At 42.3% G+C, this 19,388-nt stretch overlaps 1 protein-coding gene and 1 non-coding gene across 3 annotated transcripts in view; one reads left to right on the forward strand and one right to left on the reverse strand.

The window, feature by feature from the left end:
* The window catches only part of CPB2 (carboxypeptidase B2), a 57,743-nt gene extending 42,805 nt beyond the window's left edge, over positions 1–14,938 (reverse strand). Inside the window, exon 1 of one of the 2 annotated variants that reach the window (XM_027557205.1) lies at positions 14,802–14,938. In XM_027557205.1, coding sequence (XP_027413006.1) covers positions 14,802–14,875 — 74 coding nt within the window. In that variant the 5' untranslated portion in view covers positions 14,876–14,938. The remainder of the gene's footprint in view (positions 1–14,801) is intronic. The other variant, XM_027557206.1, reaches the window with a different exon arrangement.
* On the forward strand, positions 401–473 carry TRNAG-CCC. The gene has a single exon. It is a non-coding gene; the product is annotated as a tRNA-Gly (tRNA).
* Positions 14,939–19,388: the final 4,450 nt, after the last annotated feature.

Here is a 19,388-nt window from a genome sequence, read left to right on the forward strand (position 1 = left end):
GGGTGTATGTCCAAGGATATGTGTTGCAGGATGATTCATAGTAACAATAACTGGGAACCACATATATGAGTGCTCCATCATGTGCAACCCTTTGAGACCCCATTAACTGTAGCCCACCAGTTCCTCTGTGCATGGAATTTTCCAGGCAAGAATACTGGAGTGGGTTGCCATTTTCTACTCCAGGGGCATCTTATCGACCCAGGGATTGAACCTGCGTCTCTTGAGTCTTCTGCTTTGGCAGGTGGATTCTTTACTACTTGTGCCACCTGGGAAGTCCAGAAACCACACAAGCACTTATCAGTAAGTGAATTTTTAAATGTTGGTGGTGTCTCCACATTCTAGAATGTTTTGTTGCTGTTATTAAGAAAGAGTCAATTTAAAATAGTTAACTTAAGGGATTTCCCTGATAGTCCAGTGGTTAAGACTCTGCATTCCCAATGCAGGGGGCACAGGTTCAATTCCTGGTAGGGGAACTAAGATCCTGCATGCTCCATGGCATGGCCAAATAAATAAATTAAATTAAATAAATAGAACAGTTAACCTAAGGGAGATTTACGTTATTTATTAAGAGACCGAAGAAAGAAATAAGTGGAGAATTGTATTAAATATTATCCCATTTTTGTAAAATAATAAGTTGGAAAGCAAAAAGAAAATTATTAAGTGTTGAAAACAGGAGAAAAGTTCTAAACAAATGGACAGCCCGTTGTTAACGTTGATTTGGATGGTGGGGAATGACCACCATCATTGGACTGGGTAGGTAAGTAGAGGGAGCAAATAAAGATTGTTATTAAAAGAAAGGTCTCCATACTTCCACATGAGAGATGATACTCAACTAATGTGAAATTGTACACAGTTATCCTGGTAGCTCAGCTGGTAAGGAATCCACCTGCAATGCAGGAGACCCTGGTTTGACCCTTTCTTGGGTTGGGAAGATCTGCTGGAGAAGGGATAGGCTACCCACACCAGTATTCTTGGGCTTCCCTGATGGCTCAGCTGGTAAAGAATCCACCCGCAATGCAGAAGACCTGCGTTCCATCCCCGGGTTGGGAAGGTCCCCTGGAGAAGGGAACTCCAATATTCTGGCTTGGAGAATTCCATGGACTGTACAGTCCATGGGGTCGCAAAGAGTCGGACATGACTTTTTGAGTGACTTTTGCTTTCACATAAATGTATAGAGAAATGCATGAAAGAACAATCACCAGAATGTGATATCTTCTCAGGGTGATGAAATTTCAGTGTTTTTCTTCCTAATTGTATAATTTTCCATATTGTTTACTTCTCTAACCAAAAAGAACTCTTTATTTTTTAATCAGGGGGAAACCACATTAAAAAAGTTACTCTGGCTGTGAAAAAAAACACTACCAAGCTTCTTAACAATGCTGGTGGCCCTCTCACAAGCACATTCTTTATTGTTTTCAAATGTCTCTGGCTCATCACTGGAACATAGTTACTGGTGACTTTCCTAGCCTTCCATAGTACTTTTATTCTGGCATATCCTGCCCTTGGAATTTTTTTTAGTATTTATTTATTTGGCTGCACTGAGTCTTTGCTGCAGCACATGGGATCTTCAGCCTTCAATGCGGCATGCCGGATCTTTAGTTATGGCACGTGGGATCTAGTTTCCTGACCAGGGATGGAACCCGGGCCCCCTTACATTGGGAACACGGAGTCCTAGCTGCTGGACCACCAGGGAAGTCCCATGCCCTAGGAACATTTTGATCCCCCTTTTCAACATCTGCCACAATAGTTCTGACATTCCTGGTTCACTTAGAGCAGGCCATTATTTTCTCCAAGCTTCCAAGAGTCATCCTGGTCACGTTAGCACCACCTCCCAAGGCTCTAACTAGAATGTCAAATCTAGTATCATGGGCAAATGCAGCCCTTTAGGGACAGAGATCTTTTCTCTTATTAACACACTCAGCACTTGGACACCCAGATCTGTCATGACTTAACCCTAGGTATTAGTTTGGAAACCAGTCGGGGGAGGTAGGAGTAGACGCTGAAGGCTGATGGTCAGAGATGACACTACAGAGAGAAGTCCTGATAGCAACGGGGATGATGAGATTGCTTTGCTTTAAAGCCAGGTGGCAGTGCTTAACCGGATGTAACACGATCGACACAATTATTATAAAAAGCAGCAAGGTCAGAGTGGTACCCAGAGGGACATGACCCTCAGAAAACTGGAATTAGTTAAGAGAACACAGAGTTCTTAGGGGCAAGAAAGAGGGCAGCCAACAAAGGTATTGCTCAATCTTTACAGTCGAAAGAAGTCAGGGAGGGTGTCAGTGGCTAAGGACAGTTGATCTAGTCAAAACGCTCAATCCACTGTCCAGCTCCCAGGCCTTGGCCACTTCTTAGCCCAGGATCTCTTGCCTGAGGGAGGAGTCAGGTTCCCCACAAAGAAAGACCTGCTGTGGTAGAGAGAACGTGCTTCCTCAGTCCTTTCCGAAAGAAAGCTATGGCTGTTTACTCAGGTCACTCTGCCCACTGGGAAAGAGGAATAGTTAAGCATGCGGAGGTGGGTTGTGTTTTTTTTTTTCCTTTTCTTATTGGAGTCTATTTGCTTTACAATACTGTGTTATTTTCTCCTGTACAGCAAAGTGAATCAGCTATTATGTACACATATACCCCTCTTTTTTTTTGGATTTCCTTTCCATGTAGGTCACCAGAGACCACTGAGTAGTTCCCTGTGTTACACAGTAGGTTCTCATTAGACCAACCATCCTGACATCTTTACGGTTGATGTCTTTAAGAATCTGTCATGAAGGCACAGCTGAGGCCCTTGTTAAGACTGCATCACAGTTCAATTCCTCCTCAGCTCGTATCTCCTTCCTTTATTCCTCCACACATGTTGCCCCTGAGATCCTATTCCAGTAAATTCCCTACACGCTAATCTCTATCTCAGAGCCTGCTTCCTGGGGAAACTAACCCACAGAAGTACAAATGCCTACTGTGTGAGATAAAACATGAAAAATTGCTATACAAATGGTATCAATACTCTGCTATAAGAATGTAACATCCGAAGTTACTGTTGCCTGGGGTAGTCAGAGGATGGAGACATTCTGAGCTGGACTTTTGAAATAGGTAGGATTTGACTGGTGAATGGGCAGTGAATGGCCTAACACTAAGACAGATGGAATTTTGGCAAGTGAACTGGAGATGAAATGGTGTTAAGTGCTGATGCGTAAGTGGAAACAAAATCAGAGTTCAAGAAACGGCATGTGACCCAGGAGGGCAGGAATATGGGGCGCACGTTGGGATATACCAGGAAATATAACCAGGATAAATGGGCAGCCTAGGATCTGATCACTGAAGGTCTTAAATCCTGGGTACCATTTTGGAAGTTTGAACAAAAAAGTGACCAAATCAAAGATTTCTTTTGAAGTGAAGTATAAAGAAGTGGGCTTCCCTTGTTGCTCAGCTGGTAAAAAATCCGCCTGCAATGCTGGAGGCCTTGGTTCGATTCCTGGTTGGGAAGATCCCCTGGAGAAGGGAACGGCTACCCACTCCAGTATTCTGGCCTGGAGAATTTCATGGACTGTATAGTCCATGGGGTCACAAAGAGTCGGACATGACTCAGCAACTTTCACTTTCATAAAAAAGTAGGGATATGTCCTGAGGAAAAAGAACAAAGCTGGAGGCACAATCCTCTCAGACTGCAGACAATACTATATGAAAAGATGAAAAGACACCCTACCGACTAGGAGAAAATACATGCAAAAATAGCAACAGACAAGGGGTTAATTTATAAAACATACAAACAGCTCATATAGCTTGATATTAAAAAAACCAAACAACCCAATCAAAAAGTGAGCAGAAGACCTGAATCGACATTTCTCCAAAGGAGACATACAGATGGCCAACAGGCACAGGAAAAGATACTCAGGTGAAATAAAATTAATTTTTTATGGCAGGACAGGAAAAATTTAAACATAAAAATTTTCTCTGTTCTTTGGCCTCCTCTCTCCCCCATACCTTTCATCTGAATTATCCCCAATCAGGAGACATGCCTGTCTAAAGAGCAACATACTCCTAACATCAGTAAGACAACTCCTTAAAAGATAACACTCCTTCTTGATCTTATAAGGGTCACGATGATGCATAGATCTGGATTTTGTAAACTGTCAGTAATATGTCATTTAATAGTCAACCCTCTATCTCAAAAGAAACTTATATTTAATATAACCGTGCCTTAACTTCTAACAGATGGACCATCCTCCAAGCTCTCTGAGATGCTCTTCCTAGGTTATAATACTCAACTTGGCTCAAATAAAATTTTTTGTTTCTTTCTTAGATCAAAGAGATTAATTTTTCTTCAACACTCAGCATTGCTCATTATTTAAAAAATGAAAAGCAAAACTACAGTGAGTCATCACTTCACACCTGTCCGATGGCTCTCATGGTAAAGTCTATAAACAAATGCTGGAGAAGGTATGGAGAAAAGGGAACCCTCCTGCACTCTTGGTGGGAATGTAAATTGGTGCAGCCATGAAGGAAAATAGTATGGAAGTTCTTTTACAAACTAAAAATAGAAGTATTATATGATTCAAGATTTCCACTCCTATGCATATAACCGGAAAAGATGAAAAGTCTAATTTGAAAAGAGATATATGTATTACAATGTTCATAGCAGCACTAAGCTAAGATATGGAAGCAACCTAAGTGTGCATCACCAGATAGATAAAGAACATGTGATACACACACACACACACACACACACACACACACACACACACACACACTGGCTTCCCTCCCTGGTGGCTCAGCAGTAAAGAATCTGCCTGCCAATGCAGGAGACACAGGAGATGTGGGTTCAGTCTCTGGGTTGGGAAGATCCCCTGGAGGAAGTAACGGCAACCTATTCCAGTATTCTTGCCTGGGAAATCACATAGCCAGAGGTGCCTGGCGGGCTATAGTCCATGCCGTCTCAAAGAGTCCAACACGACTTAGCGACTAAACAACAAACAACATACACACACAAAGGAATATTACTCAGTAGTACAGAAAGAATGAAATATTGCCATTTACACCAACATGGATTGACATAGAGATTATCATACTGAGTGAAATAAGTCAGACAGGGAATATGATATCACTTATATGTGGAATCTAAAAAATAACGCAAATGAATTTATTTGCAAAGCAGAAACAGACTCACAGACGGAAAACAAAGGGGGTTTTGTTTTCCCTTTTTTAACCGTCCCTTATGGTTACCAAAGGGGGACAGGTGGGAGGAGGGATAAATTAGGAGTATGGAATAAACAGATACACACTGCTGCATATAAAACAAATAAACAACAAGGATTTAGTGCATAGCACAGAGAACTATATCCAATGTCTTGTCATAACCTATAAACTAGGAATCTGAAAAATATGTAATGTATAACTGAATCACTTTGCTATACATCCAAAATTAACACAATATTGTAAAATCAACTATACTTCAATTAAAAACAGGATGTGAGGATTTGTATAATTAAATCATTATACTTTTAGAATTTACTTCTAAATTTTAAAATGAAATTCCTTACAAGTTAACCTAACAATGCAATACAATGCCTTACAAAACAACGAGCTCTTCATTATTCGAACAGAGGTTGAATTGCAGTTCCATGTAAAGGAAATTTTGTGTTGACTAGAAGATAAGATGCTTGGGCATTTTTAAATGTATTAAGGGACAAGAAAGTACTAAAATGAGTCAACAAAAGGAAAAATAAAAAATGTGGAGGAGTACAATGATGGGGGTATAAATTTACCATTAATATGTAACACCATCCATTAATATGTAATTACCATAATATCACTAATATAACAATACATTCAAGTTCCAATTGTGGTGAGCTGGACTCTTCCTATCTCCAGTTTGACCAAAGGGCAATGCAGCAGAATCAAATAATGAGATGGGGTCAGTCAGATGCTATGTAGCCCAGGCCCCAGGCACAGAAACTGGTCTTAACCAGACAGCCTACCTGGGTTTTGTCAACAGGACGCTAGGAAGGCCCACAACAAAACCAGACTGAACAGGCCAGATCCTAGATAGAGGGCAAAATAGGCTAAAGGCTGTCCTGGCCTTGATTTCTCTCTGAGTTTGTTTCAGAAGTACTGGAGTTTGGCAGAGGTGCTTTGCAGCTGTGTTTTGAGACATACAAGGGTCAACCACTTCCAACTAGCTCTGACTTGACCACAAGAACACGCCCACGCAGATAAAGTCCTGGAGTTAACTTTGCTTCATCACCATGCTTAGATCTCCGCTGGAAGGGGGTCTTTGTACTCTGCTGGCACAATTCTTGCTGGGTTCAAAGGAGTATTAGATTGCACGAGGGCTGGCACTGGAATTCTCCACCCAGGGAATTCTCCACCCAGGGAATTCTCCGCCCACTTCCTTGAGCCCTAATGACCAGGCTGCCTCTTAACCCTTAAATTCCCGTACTCCCCTCCCTTGAGAGAGAAAGTACCTTTGGAGTTTGAGTTCTCTTTCTCCATCCTCTGACCATTGAATAAAGGTCTGTCTTGCTTGCATCAAACTCAGGTTCATCATTGGCAACAGGAACCAGAGCAGGGAAAGAGCTTCCTGACCCAGCCAGACTTCCTGTTCAGCCAGACTTCAAGATGGGGGCCTTTCGTCTCATTTAGTAATGAGAGCACCTTATGTCGAGCCTTCCATTTTTGAAAATCCATTTCCTGGCTCTGTGCCCCCTTACTTAGAGACCAGGAAAAGTGGTCATAGGGGAGAGAGGAGGAGGATTTGTGAAAATAGTTCTGTCAACTACAAATTGGCACTTGCCAAGGGTGCTTGCCATCTATTTCTATAAGCATGAAATCAGGTGCTGCTGACCTTCAACCCCTGCCAAGGGAGTTCAGGGTGGAGAGGAGAAACGAGGCAAACTGGAAAAATGGTCAGGACAGGTCTTCAGATGGTTAGACGTTCTCCAGACCAGATTTAAGAGCCCAGTTCTTGTATCTCCTCATATCTAAAAAAGCATCAAAATCTTTCATGGCAACAGGCAACAGCTGCTCCTCATGACTAGCAAAGGCTTCACAAAACCAGCAGAAATCTGGAAAAAATATGTGCCTGATTGCATGTATTTCCACTTCACCAAAAATCACAGATACACTGAACTCCACCCCCCACCCCCCACCCCACTTATTTGGAGCAGTTTCTCAGAGCTCTCTGGGGTGCTCTCTCAGAGCTCTCTCTCAGAGCTCTCTGGAGCTTTCCTGGGCTGCAGTCCTCATTGTGCCCCCCAAAAAACTTAACTCGAGACTCTCACATTGTGCATTTATTTTTAAGTTGACATTCTTTGCAACAAGTTGCTGCGATTCTCTCAATTCCCACTCTCCCAAAGGGATAAAGTTTGGGGGTGTTACTTCCTTCAACTCAGCCTACTAGGGAGGATGATGGGCCAGCCCTCAAATTTATAGACAGAAGGACTGGTGCCTGAGAAAGCTAAATCTGAGAAAAGCTAAACCTGCAAAGGCTGGCCTCCAGTTGTCTATGTGTGCGTGCTCAGTTGCTTCAATCATGTCCTACTCTTTCTGACCCCATGGACCATAGCCCTCCAGGCTGCTCTGTCCATGGGATTCTCCACGTAAGAATATTGGAGTGGGTTACCATGCTCTCCTCCAGGGGATCTTCCAGACCCAGGGATCGAACCCACATCTCCTGCATCTCCTGCACTGCAGGTGGATTCTTTACTGCTGAGCCAAAAGGGTCCAGGTTGGTAAATAAAATCCAAAGAAAAATCACTTCATGGGATGCAGTTTTTGCTCAGATGCCATCCAATAGTGCCAACCTAAAGGAGTGGCGAGATCTTACAGTGGCAAGAATCTGGAGGTAAAAGCGAGATTCTTAGAATTGAAGATGGAATCACAACTGACTAGAAACAGGTAACTTTACCTGTAGAGGGTGATACAATTAACATCACCATGCGAAGGTGTTAGAGCTGGAGATTAATCAAGGGTTCATTACAGAATTTAGGATTATTGTTCCCATTCACATTTTGCTATGTTAGGTTTTTGTTCCAACCTTGTATCCCTGGTGGCTCAGATGGTAAAGAATCTACCTGCAGTGCAGCAGACAAGGGTTTGATCCCTGCGTCGGGAAGATCCCCCGGAGAAGGAAATGGGAATCCACTCCAGTATTCTTGCCTGGAAAATCCCATGGACAGAGAAGCCTGGTGCACTTCAGTCCATGGGGTTGCAAAAAGTCAGACATGACTGAGCCAATAACACACACAGTGTATATTATAAGTGAAAAAATTTCAAAAATGACACATTGTGAAATTTTAAGTGAAGAAGAATTTTTTGGTGAATTTTATGCATATCCTTTCTCTGATTGTCCAAGCAACATGTATACTAATGAAGATGATAATTCTTCAGAAGATAGTTCTGATTCAGACAATGTGAATATTAGACCACAAAAAGACAAAAAACCTTAGTGACTGATTCTGATAAAGAAAGTGAAAATGAAGCTCACAGTGCTGAAGAATGCTCCTTTACTTCTATGGAAGAGTGGATTGAAGACAATATTTCACAAAAATTAGACACCACAGGTGTGTCAGGCATAACTATTGAATGTAATAACCTGCAAAGTGTTAGTAGATTAACAGAATTAATTTTTGGCTGGCCAAAAGAAAAATCACCATAGGTGTGCATTTCTGCAAAAATCTCCCAGTCGATAATTAAGAGAGGGCTAAAAAGCCATAGAATTTTCTAACTTTCCATGGAAGGGCAGGGAAAGGTTACTCTGCCGTGTAGAATATGTTGGGGGGAATGGGAGATGAAAAATAAAGATATGTTTTGATGACATCTCTGAAGGGATAGAGTTACAGGATTTAAGCAATAATTATTTGGTGGTGGGGGAAGGCTTGCATCAAAAATAGAGTGAAAAATACAAGCACAGTGAAACAGCAGGTCACTTTAAACCAAGGCTCAAAGACAACTCAAATTGCTTATGACAAGTAGCAGTCCTGAGGTTGAAATTCAACCTTCCAGCTCCTGAGTTTTAATACCTCGGCAACATTTCCTGCTTTTTCAACTGTTCATGGAACAACAGACTGGTTCCAAACTGGGAAAGGAGTACCTCAAGGCTGTATATTGTCACCCTGCTTATTTAACTTATATGCAGAGTACATCACGCGAAATGCTGGGCTAGATGAAGCACAAGCTGGAATCAAGATTGCTGGGAGAAATATCAATAACCTCAGATACGCAGATGACACCACCCTTAAGGCAGAAAGTGAAGAAGAACTAAAGAGCCTCTTGATGAAAGTGAAAGAGGAGAGTGAAAAAGTTGGCTTAAAGCTCAACATTCAGAAAACTAAGATCATGGCATCCAGTCCCATCCTTTCATGGCAAATAGATGGGGAAACAATGGAAACAGTAACAGACTTTATTTTGGGGGGCTCCAAAATCACTGCAGAGGGTGACTGCAGCCATGAAATTAAAAGACTCTTGCTCCCTGGAAGAAAAGCTATGACCAACCTAGATAGCATATTACAAAGCAGAGACTTTACTTTGCCAACGAAGGTCCATCTAGTCAAAGCTATGGTTTTTCCAGTAGTCATGTATGGATGTGAGAGTTGGACTATAAAGAAAGCTGAGCGCTGACGAATTGATGCTTTTGAACTGTGGTGTTGGAGAAGACTCTTGAGAGTCCCTTGGACTTCAGGGAGATCCAACCAGTCCATCCTAAAGGAAATCAGTCCTGAATATTCATTGGAAGGGCTGATGCTGAAGCTGAAACTCCAATACTTGGCCACCTGATGTGAAGAACTGACTCCTTGGAAGAGACCCTGATGCTGGGAAAGATTGAAGGCAGGAGGAGAAGGGATGACAGAGGACGAGATGGTTGGATGGCATCGCGGACTCAATGGACATGAGTTTGAGCAGGCTCTGGGAGTTGGTGATGGACAGGGAAGCCTGGTGTGCTGCAGTCCATGGAGTCGCAAAGAGTCGGACACATGGAGTGACTGAATTGAACTGAACTGAACTGCTGAGTCCCCTCTAAGAATATGATTATGCTGCTCAAGGTCTGTCCTGTGTATGGTTTACAGGGATGGTTCACCCTTGCCTTAGCTCTGAAAGATTGTTTTGTAATTTAAAAAGCTGGTGAGATGCCTCTGAACAGCAGAACATAGCCCAAGGCTGCAATTTTGTTTTCTGCATTACAGCATTTTAAAGCTACTAGTGCCCTGTTCTCTAAGATGAAAATAATATATCAGTGGGAGCTAAGTGAAAGAGAACAAGCTGGTCTCCAGGTGGCAGATAGTATATGAAGTCAACAGAAGGAACACTTCCTCTCGTCTATTAATAATTCAAAAGCCCTCTAATCCTCAACCCTTCTTCACTCTCCAATTCGTTGTCCTTCTTTTCTTCCTACTTCTTTTCATTTCCTCTTTCCAGATAAATAGCCTCAGCTGACTGCCTGCACTTAGGTAATCAGAACACAATGCAATTAACGACTGTTTACAAGATTCTTGCTAGTATTTTATTTTTACCCTTTATAGTGTTTGGCCTTTAAAAGCAAGTGAATATGGAGACCTTTTTTTTTTTTTTTTGGCTGCCTTTCTCTTTGGCATATGGTATTTATGCCTTTAAAACTTTTTTTGTTTCCGTTCCAGAGCATTTCACTGATGAGATTTATCAAAACACACCTACAAATCAGCCACTCAGACATTGCCTGAACACTAAGCATTATTAGGAAAATGATCATGCCAAGAAAACGATAACAAAGAGCAGGTTTAGAAAAAAGCCAGACCTCTAGCTCTTTTTAGGAGGTGTTATAAATTTTACCCCCAGAAATAATTCATCCAAGTCTGTCACCCTGAATAAAATTAGATTTTTCTTTTAGCTTCAGTAATAGACAATTCCTGGAAGAGTGATGCTCAGAAACATTTGGTAAAAAAAATTATTTTTACTCAGAATCAAGATTTGTGATTTCATTTCTAGTGGAGGAATGGAACCCAAGAATCAGATACGCATCTGCCTACAAAGCTGCAGTTCCTCCCTCCCCCAATACTTGGGAACCTGCATGGTAGGCACAAAATATTAAGTGTTGTCAATATAATATAATTTGATTAAGATATAGTCATAGTCTCTTCCCTCTTTTCAAGCATAAGTATCAATCACACTCTTGAGAGTCCCTTGGACAGCAAGAGGATAAAACCAGTCAATCCTAAAGGAAATCAGTCCTGAATATTCACTGGAAGGACTGATGCTGAAGCTCCAATACTTTGGCCACCTGGTGTGCAGAGTCGACTCATTGGAAAAGGCCCTGATGCTGGGAAAGATTGAAGGCAGGAGGAGAAGGGGATGACAGAGGATGAGATGGATGGATGGCGTTCCCGACTCAATGGACATGAGTTTAAGCAAACTCTGGGAGATGGTGAAGGACAGGGAAGGCTGGCTTGCTGCAGTCCATGGGGTTACAGAGTCAGACACAACCTAGGGACTGACCAACAACCAATCAGATGTTAAAGTATATGGTTGGCCATAAGCTTTGTTTGGATTTTTTTAAAACATCTTATAGGAAAACCTGAACAAATTTTCTGACCAAACCAAAGCAAAAAAAAAAAAAAAAAGTAAGAACAGCCATGTATGAGGGAATTTTCCTCATTCATTTACTACTTTCTTTCAGTGTATTTCTTTAATATTTAGTCCTACTGAACTATTATAAACTTACTCATTTTGTAAAAACATGCTCAAGCTTTGGTATATCTTGCTAATGGCTGTCTTACCAAGGAGTTAAGTTCACTCTAGGCTACAGATGGGGGTCTGTAGGTGAGCCCACCAAACTCTGCCACAGCCAGCGGTGATGATGCTTGTCCTAGGCGGGGCTGGGCTGGGCTAAAAGTGTGAAGTGAAGTGAAAGGGTTAGTCACTCAGTCATGTCCATTCTTTCCCCATGGACTATAGTCCACCAGGTTCCTCTGTCCATGGGATTCTCCAGGCAGGAATCCTGGAGTGGGTTGCCATTCCCTTCTCCAGAGGATCTTCCTGACTCAGAGATTGAACCTAGGTCTCCTTCATTTCAGGCAGATTCTTTACTGTCTGAGCCACCTGAGAAGCCCTGAGGTCACCATCATACCTGCTGCCGTAGACCCCCAACACTAGCCCATCTCCCAGGCTACCTTCCAGACCAGCCATCTGTGCCGTCTCACTGTGACTAAATCTGACCTCTTCAAATTGGCTCTCTTCCTAATTTCTGTAATTTTTAGAGGCAGTGCTATGCAGTAAAAAGAGTTGAAATGATGAAAAAATGGGATTGAGTCCAAACTGTACCTTTATTGCTTGATATGGGGCCAATGTTCTTCTCCCAGGAGGCCTATTTTCCTCCTCTGTAGAATGTCAGGGAAACTATCCCTGGAGTGGAGGATTTGGGGGGTTTAACAGGATAACATTCCCAAGGGCCTATCCTAGTGCCTGGGACAACACAGAAGCTAAATCCTCGTGCACTTCCTCCCCTTTCCCTCTCTGGGAATGATGCTGCCGTTGCCTACAGTATCCAGGTTGGATGTGTTGATAGCAGTTCTTCTATCCCTCTCCTTTACCCAAGTAATATCCAATTACCTGGATAAACTATATCCTTTACCCAAGTAATTCAATATTCAAACTAGCAAGAACCTTAGAAATCATAGCCATCTCATTTCTTGATACTACATAGAGATATAAGGAACCAATTACCCTAGCAATTTGACTTCTGTGTCAATTTCTTAACAATCCTTCTTTGGTGGTGGAATTTGTTACTTGACACTTGGTGATCAGAAAAATAAACCCCATTGAAAAATGGGCAGAAGACCTAAACAGACATTTCTCCAAAGAAGACATACAGATGGCCAATAAATACATGAAAAGATGCTCAACATTGCTCATTAATAGAGAAATGCAAATCAAAACTATAATGAAGTATCACCTCACACCAATCAGAATGGGCATCATCAAAAAAAATCTACAAACAATAAATGCTGGAGAGGATGTGAAGAAAAGGGGACCGTCTTGCATTGTTGGTAGGAATGTAAACTGATACAGCCATTATGGAGATTTCTTTAAAAACTAGGAATAGATCTACTATACGTTCATGCTCAGTCGGTTCAGTTGTGTCCTGCTCTATGACTCAGCAACTCTGCTGCTGCTGCTGCTAAGTCGCCTCAGTCGTATCCAACTCTGTGCGACCCCATAGACGGGCAGCCCACCAGGCTCCCCGTCCCTGGGATTCTCCAGGCAAGAACACTGGAGTGGGTTGCCATTTCCTTCTCCAATGCATGAAAGTGAAAAGCGAAAGTGAAGTCGCTCAGTCCTATCGGACCCTCAGTGACCCCATGGACTGCAGCCTACCAGGCTCCTCCGTCCATGGGATTTTCCAGGCAAGAGTACTGGAGTGGGGTGCCATTGCTTTCTCCACCAGCAATTCTACTACTGGGCATATACCCTGAGAAAACCACAATTCTAAAAGACACATATACCCCAATGTTTATTGCAGTGATATTTACAGTAGCCAAGATACGGAAGCAACCTAGATATCCATTGACAGATGAATGGATAAAGAAGTTGTGGCACACTTAAATAATGGAGTATTACTCAGTTATAAAAGGGGACAGATTTGAGTCAGTTGTAGTGAAGCAGATGAACCTAGAACCTCTTATACAGAGTGAAGTAAATCAGAAAGAAAGAAACAAGTATTGTATGTTAACACATGCATATGGAATCTAGAAAACAGTACTGATGAACCTAGCAGAGAACAGACTTAGCGGACACAGCAGGGGAAGGTGAGGGTCAGATGAATTGAGAGAATATCATTAACATGCTGCTGCTGCTGCTGCTAAGCCATTGCCTTCTCCGATCATTAACATATATACACTATTATGTGTAAGATAGATAGTGGGAAGTTGCTAAATAACATAGGGAGCCCAGCCTGGCATTCTGTGATGACCTAGAGGGGTGTGTTGAGGGGAAGGGGGGAGGCTGAGGAGGGCAGGGATACACACACACACACACACACACATATTTAATTATGATTGATTCCTGTTGTTGTATAGCAGGAACAACACAAAATTGTAAAGCAATTGTCTACCAACTAAAAAAATAAATGAAAAATTTAAAAAGATAATTCCAAAGGAAATAATATCAATTTTGAAAAGCTTAAAAACTGACTAGTTAATAACAATAATGTGTATAGCCTCAGAAGTATTTACATCATGTTTATATATGCTAGAGTACTTTTGAGTGGTTTATAGTAGAAAGTCCTAAGGGAATCACTCTGCCAAGCAAAATAAGAACTAGATATGTTCACACATGTGTTCTTATGCCACACCTGTTCTTCCTTTCGTGTTCCATGCTGAACACCCATGCACAGCCCAGACCTCCAGTGCGATAACTTTACCCTCTTCCCCTCCCATGTTCCATGTACGAAAATAAATAAATCATCCGCAGTCAACACATCATATATGTGGAGACAAGAAAAATATAAATCATGTGAAGTGTTAAGGTACAAGTAGTTAAATACTTTAAAAAAATCAGAAGACTCAATTTCTTTAATTTGCATAGCTGCTGAATATACATATCATTCAGAGTTTTCTCAGTAATAAAACTAGAGCCAGAAAAGAAAAAAAGACCCTAGATCTAGTGAGAGCCTTATTGTACTGAAGTCTACAATTTGGAAGAGCAACATATGGAAAGTTTCAGGAAGAGGTGACCTTCAGACTCGAATGTTTTGCTCCCTAGCCCAGGGCACTGACTAGATTCCAGAGGGTCAAGCAAATGGGGAAAACAACCCACCACCACCTAGGAGCCCAGCGGATTACCTCTGAAAGGCGAAGGCATGCTCCCCACAGAACAGGACGGTGGCGACAAGGACTCCCAAGCTATAAAGCTTCATCCCCACAGCAACTCGCTATAAAACCAAACTCTCCGAAGAGAAGGGTCCAGATAGCTGGTTACACAAGAGCCTTCTTTACACACTGGTTAAACTGTAATGGCCTGTTCCCTCTCGTTTCTGTGATCAATCGACCTCACTTCCATTTCCACCCTCAAAGAGAAAGTACGCTGAGTTGTTATTCTCCGTGTAAACTATCCAGAAAGTCTTTAACTCTTCAGGGGAGATGAGCCAAGAACACAAAAGACCGTAATGTGGCGGAAACGTGTCTGCTTTGTTGAAGAACCATAGCCATAGAGTATTGATCCCTGGATCACAGCCCATGCTGGGGGAGGTCCCCTGGGAGTACTAAGGAGGTCCTCACTCGCTTTTGTCTTTTTCAATATTTTCAACCTAGGCGAAAACACCGAAGGGGAGTTTTTCAAATGTATGACTGAGAAGAAGCACGTGTATGGACGGTTATAGTGTCTCCCTTTGGAGATCCATGGCCTTTCATGCTTTTAAAGTGTGTGAGCGTGAAAGTCGCTCAGTTGTGTCTGACTCTTTGTGACCCCGTGGACTATACAGTCCATGGAATTCTCCAGGCCAGACTACTGGAGTGGGTAGCCATTCCCTTCTCCAGGGGATCTTCCCAACTCAGGGATTGAACCTAGCTCTCCCGCATTGCAAGCAGATTCTTTACCAGCTGAGCCACCAAGGAAGCCCCAAAACCATCATCTTTGTCTTGGCATGCTGAGGTCTGGGTTCATTTCTTAGCATTATCTTCAAATACAATAATCCATGCTCTGTGTCTTGTTTAGACTCATACTCAATTGAGGTGGGTTTTTTAAAAATGTCAATAGCTCTGTAAGTATTTTCCAAGTTTTGCAACTGGCTCTTTTTCACATTTATCCATGTTGTTTTTACATCTGCATTTTAAAGTATCACTTAAAATATTTTATTGTTCAGTAACCAGGTCATGGAAGCAACCTAAATGTCCATCAACAGAGGAATGAATAAAGAAGCTGTGATGTACATATACATCACAGAATATTACTCAGCCATAAAAAGGAATGGAATTGTGCCATTTGCAGAGATGTGGATGAACCTAGAGTCATACAGGGTGAAGTAAGACAGAAAGAGGAAAACAAAATGTCACACATTAAAACATATATGTGGAATCTAGAAAAATGGTAAAGATAAACTTACTTGTAAAGCGGAAATAGAGACACAGACATGCAGTACAAATGGATGGATACCAAGGGGGAAGGAGGGATAGGACGGATGGATTGGGGTTGGCATATACACACTATTGATACTGTGTATGAAACAGATAAATAAAGTAGATAAGTAATGAGGTAACTGATGAGACTGTATAGCTCAGGGAACTCTACTCCGTGCTCCGTGGTGACCAAAATGGGAAGGAAATCCAAGGAAGAGGGGCGACATGTACGTGTGTGGCTGACTCACTTTGCTGTACAGCAGAAACTGACTCAACGATGTAAAGCAACTATACGCTAATAAAAAATATTTTATTGTTTGATTTTTTATGAATACTGTTTCTTCAGAGCTCTTGCTGAGAATCGTCAGAATACTTATCTTTAAGTCTGTGCCAGGCTGCTCCAGAAGTTTAATTGTATTGGGGATGATTTTATGCTCTGGACTTTGGTTTTATTGGCTGCCTCCCTTAGCATTTGATTTCTTCTGTGTTTTGGAACCTGGGTTTCTAAACTCATTTGGAAGCCTTTTGTTTTCTTTTTCTGTCTTTCTTTCTCTTTGCTCACTCCTCTCTGCTTTGCACAAGTCTTCAAGAAACCCCTGGGCTTCCAAAGGTCTCACAGCGGTTTTCAGAGTCTCTATGCCATGGTAACACTGTGACCTTCAAAGATCCAGTAATCAGTCAGGTGACATGACTTAGTCACTGCCTTATTTACTCCTGGTCTAGTTACTTTTTTGTCTCCTACAGACCAGTAGCCATTATAAACTGTCCTAGACAGCAGTGGGCAATGTCTTTTAAAAATTGGGGTACATACAATGAAATACAGATATTAAGTTATATAGTTAGAGCTTCCAAAAAACACATACCTTGAGTAACCCACACTTCTGCCTAGTATAGAAAATTTTCATGACTTCAGAAAAATTTTGCATATTCCTTCCAATGAATTACTACCCCCCACCCCAACAATAGCTGCTCTGATTAATTTTGCCTGATCTAGAACTTCAAAGAATCATATGTTGTCCTAGTTTCTTTGGGCTACTGAAAAGAAAATACCATGGACTAGGTGGCTTAAACAATAAACACTTTCTCACAGTTCTGGAGAGTGGGAATCCAAGATCAAGGCACAGAGTCAATGTCTGATGAGGATCTGCTTCCTGGCCCCCTTCTTGCTGTATCCTTCTGTGGCAGAAAGAAAGATGGAGAGCTCTCTGGGGTCTCTTTTATAAGGGCACTAACCCCATTTATGGGGGCTCCACCATCATGATTTAATCTCCTAAAGACCCCCACATCCAAATACCATCACACTGGGGCTTAGGTTTCAACAAGTAAATGAGGGGCAGGTCGGGGGCAGGGACACAAACATTCAGTCTACATCACGTGGCATGTACTCTTCTGGGTTAAACTTTCTTCACTCAGGGTATTTAAAAAATTCTTTCATGTTGCTGCATATGCGAGCAATTCATTGCTATTTATTGCTGAGTAATATAACACCGCTTATCCATTTTCCTACTAATGAACATCTGAGATGTTTTCAGCTGGGGACTACTGTGGATAGAGTTGCTATGAATATACCTGCACAGAGCTTTTTTGATGGACTAATGTTTTTGTTTCTCTTGCATAAATATTTGGGAAGGGAACTGCTAGGTCAGAGATGCTTAGTTTTACAAGAAACTCCACTGTCTTTTTTCAATGGTTGTATCATTTTACATGCCCCCAACCATATATTGGACTTCCCAGGTGGCTCAGTGGTAAAGAATCCCTCTGCAATGCAGGAGAACTGGGTTTGATCCCTGGGTCAGGAAGATCCCCTAGAGATGGAAATGGCAACCCACTCCAGTATTCTTGCCTGGAGAATCCCTGTGGACAGAGGAGCCTTGCAGGCTACAGTCCATGGGGTCTCAAAGAGTCGGACATGACTGAGTGACTGAACAATAACAACTACCATGTGTCAGAGTTCTAGTTGGTCTCTACGCTTGTTATTTGATGCAGCCTTTTTCATTTTAGCCATTCTAGTAAGTGCACGGTGGTGTCTAGTTTGGGCTTTAAATTAAATTTCTAAGACTGATAATGTTGAGAAACTTTTCTGTGCTTATCGGCCATAATTATATGTGTGTGTGCGTGTGCACGTGCATTCCAATTGTTTGCCAGATTTTTAATCGGATAGTTTGTCTTATCACTGATTCGTAGGAGGTATTTATATACTCTGGACATCTATGGGTGCTACTGGAATGGGTTGGAATACTGGAATGAGTTGCCATGTCCTCCTCCAGGGGATCCTCCTGACCCAGGGGTCAAACCCAGGTCTCTTATGTCTCCTGCATTGGCAGGTGGGTTCTTTACCACTAGCGCCACCTGAGAAAGCCCTGGACATCTATCTGTGCTGCTGCTGCTGCTAAGTCGCTTCAGTCGTGTCCAACCCTGTGCGACCCCAGAGATGGCAGCCCACCAGGCTCCCCCATCCCTGGGATTCTCCAGGCAAGAACACTGGAGTGGGTTGCCGTTTCCTTCTCCAACGCATGAAAGTGAAAAGTGAAAGTGAAGTCGCTCAGTCGTGTCCGACTCTAGCAACCCCGTGGACTGCAGCCTACCAGGCTCCTCCGTCCATGGGATTTTCCAGGCAAGAGTACTGGAGCGGGGTGCCATTGCCTTCTCCGACATCTATCTATATGACACCATAAAAGGCAAAACTGCAGATACAGAAAATAGGTTAGTTGTTGCCAGGTGTTGAGACTGGGAAGGAAGTGATTAACCTATGACGAGGTACACGAGAACTTTTTGGAGTAGTGGGAAAATCCTGTGTTTTGATTATAGTGGTAGTTACACAATTGTGTACAGCCAAAATTCCTCAAATTTCCTGACTTAACTCTTAAATATATTGCATGAAGAGCAAGAGAGACAGACAGAAAGAGAGAGAGAGTGAAAACACAACAGCTTTATCAGGAGGACTCCATCCACCCTAGCTCACAGACAAATCTCTTAGCTTCTCAGAGGTGCAGTTTCCCCTTCAGAAAAATGAGGTTAATGATAAGCTATCTCTGAGGACTATTGTGGGAATTCAGAGGTATCTCATCTGAAAGTGACTGGCAAAACGGGTGTTCAGTATGTCCCATTCATCAAGAAAAAGGTAAGTCAGGAAGGGAGCTGATAGGGGCCAAAGTGTTCTCTGCCCAGAGCTTTATCCAGGTCATGGTGACCTTGGGGACAACTGTCCTCACCTTCTGCTGCTCCCAAAGAAAGGATGAGACACAGCCCCAGAAGCCAATCTGGTCCTGGGGGATTGATTTCAAAGAATCATGCCCCCTGGGGCCCAGCTAATTT

The sequence above is a fragment of the Bos indicus x Bos taurus genome, chromosome 12, assembly GCF_003369695.1.
Source record: "Bos indicus x Bos taurus breed Angus x Brahman F1 hybrid chromosome 12, Bos_hybrid_MaternalHap_v2.0, whole genome shotgun sequence".
NCBI classification, from domain to species: domain Eukaryota; kingdom Metazoa; phylum Chordata; class Mammalia; order Artiodactyla; family Bovidae; genus Bos; species Bos indicus x Bos taurus.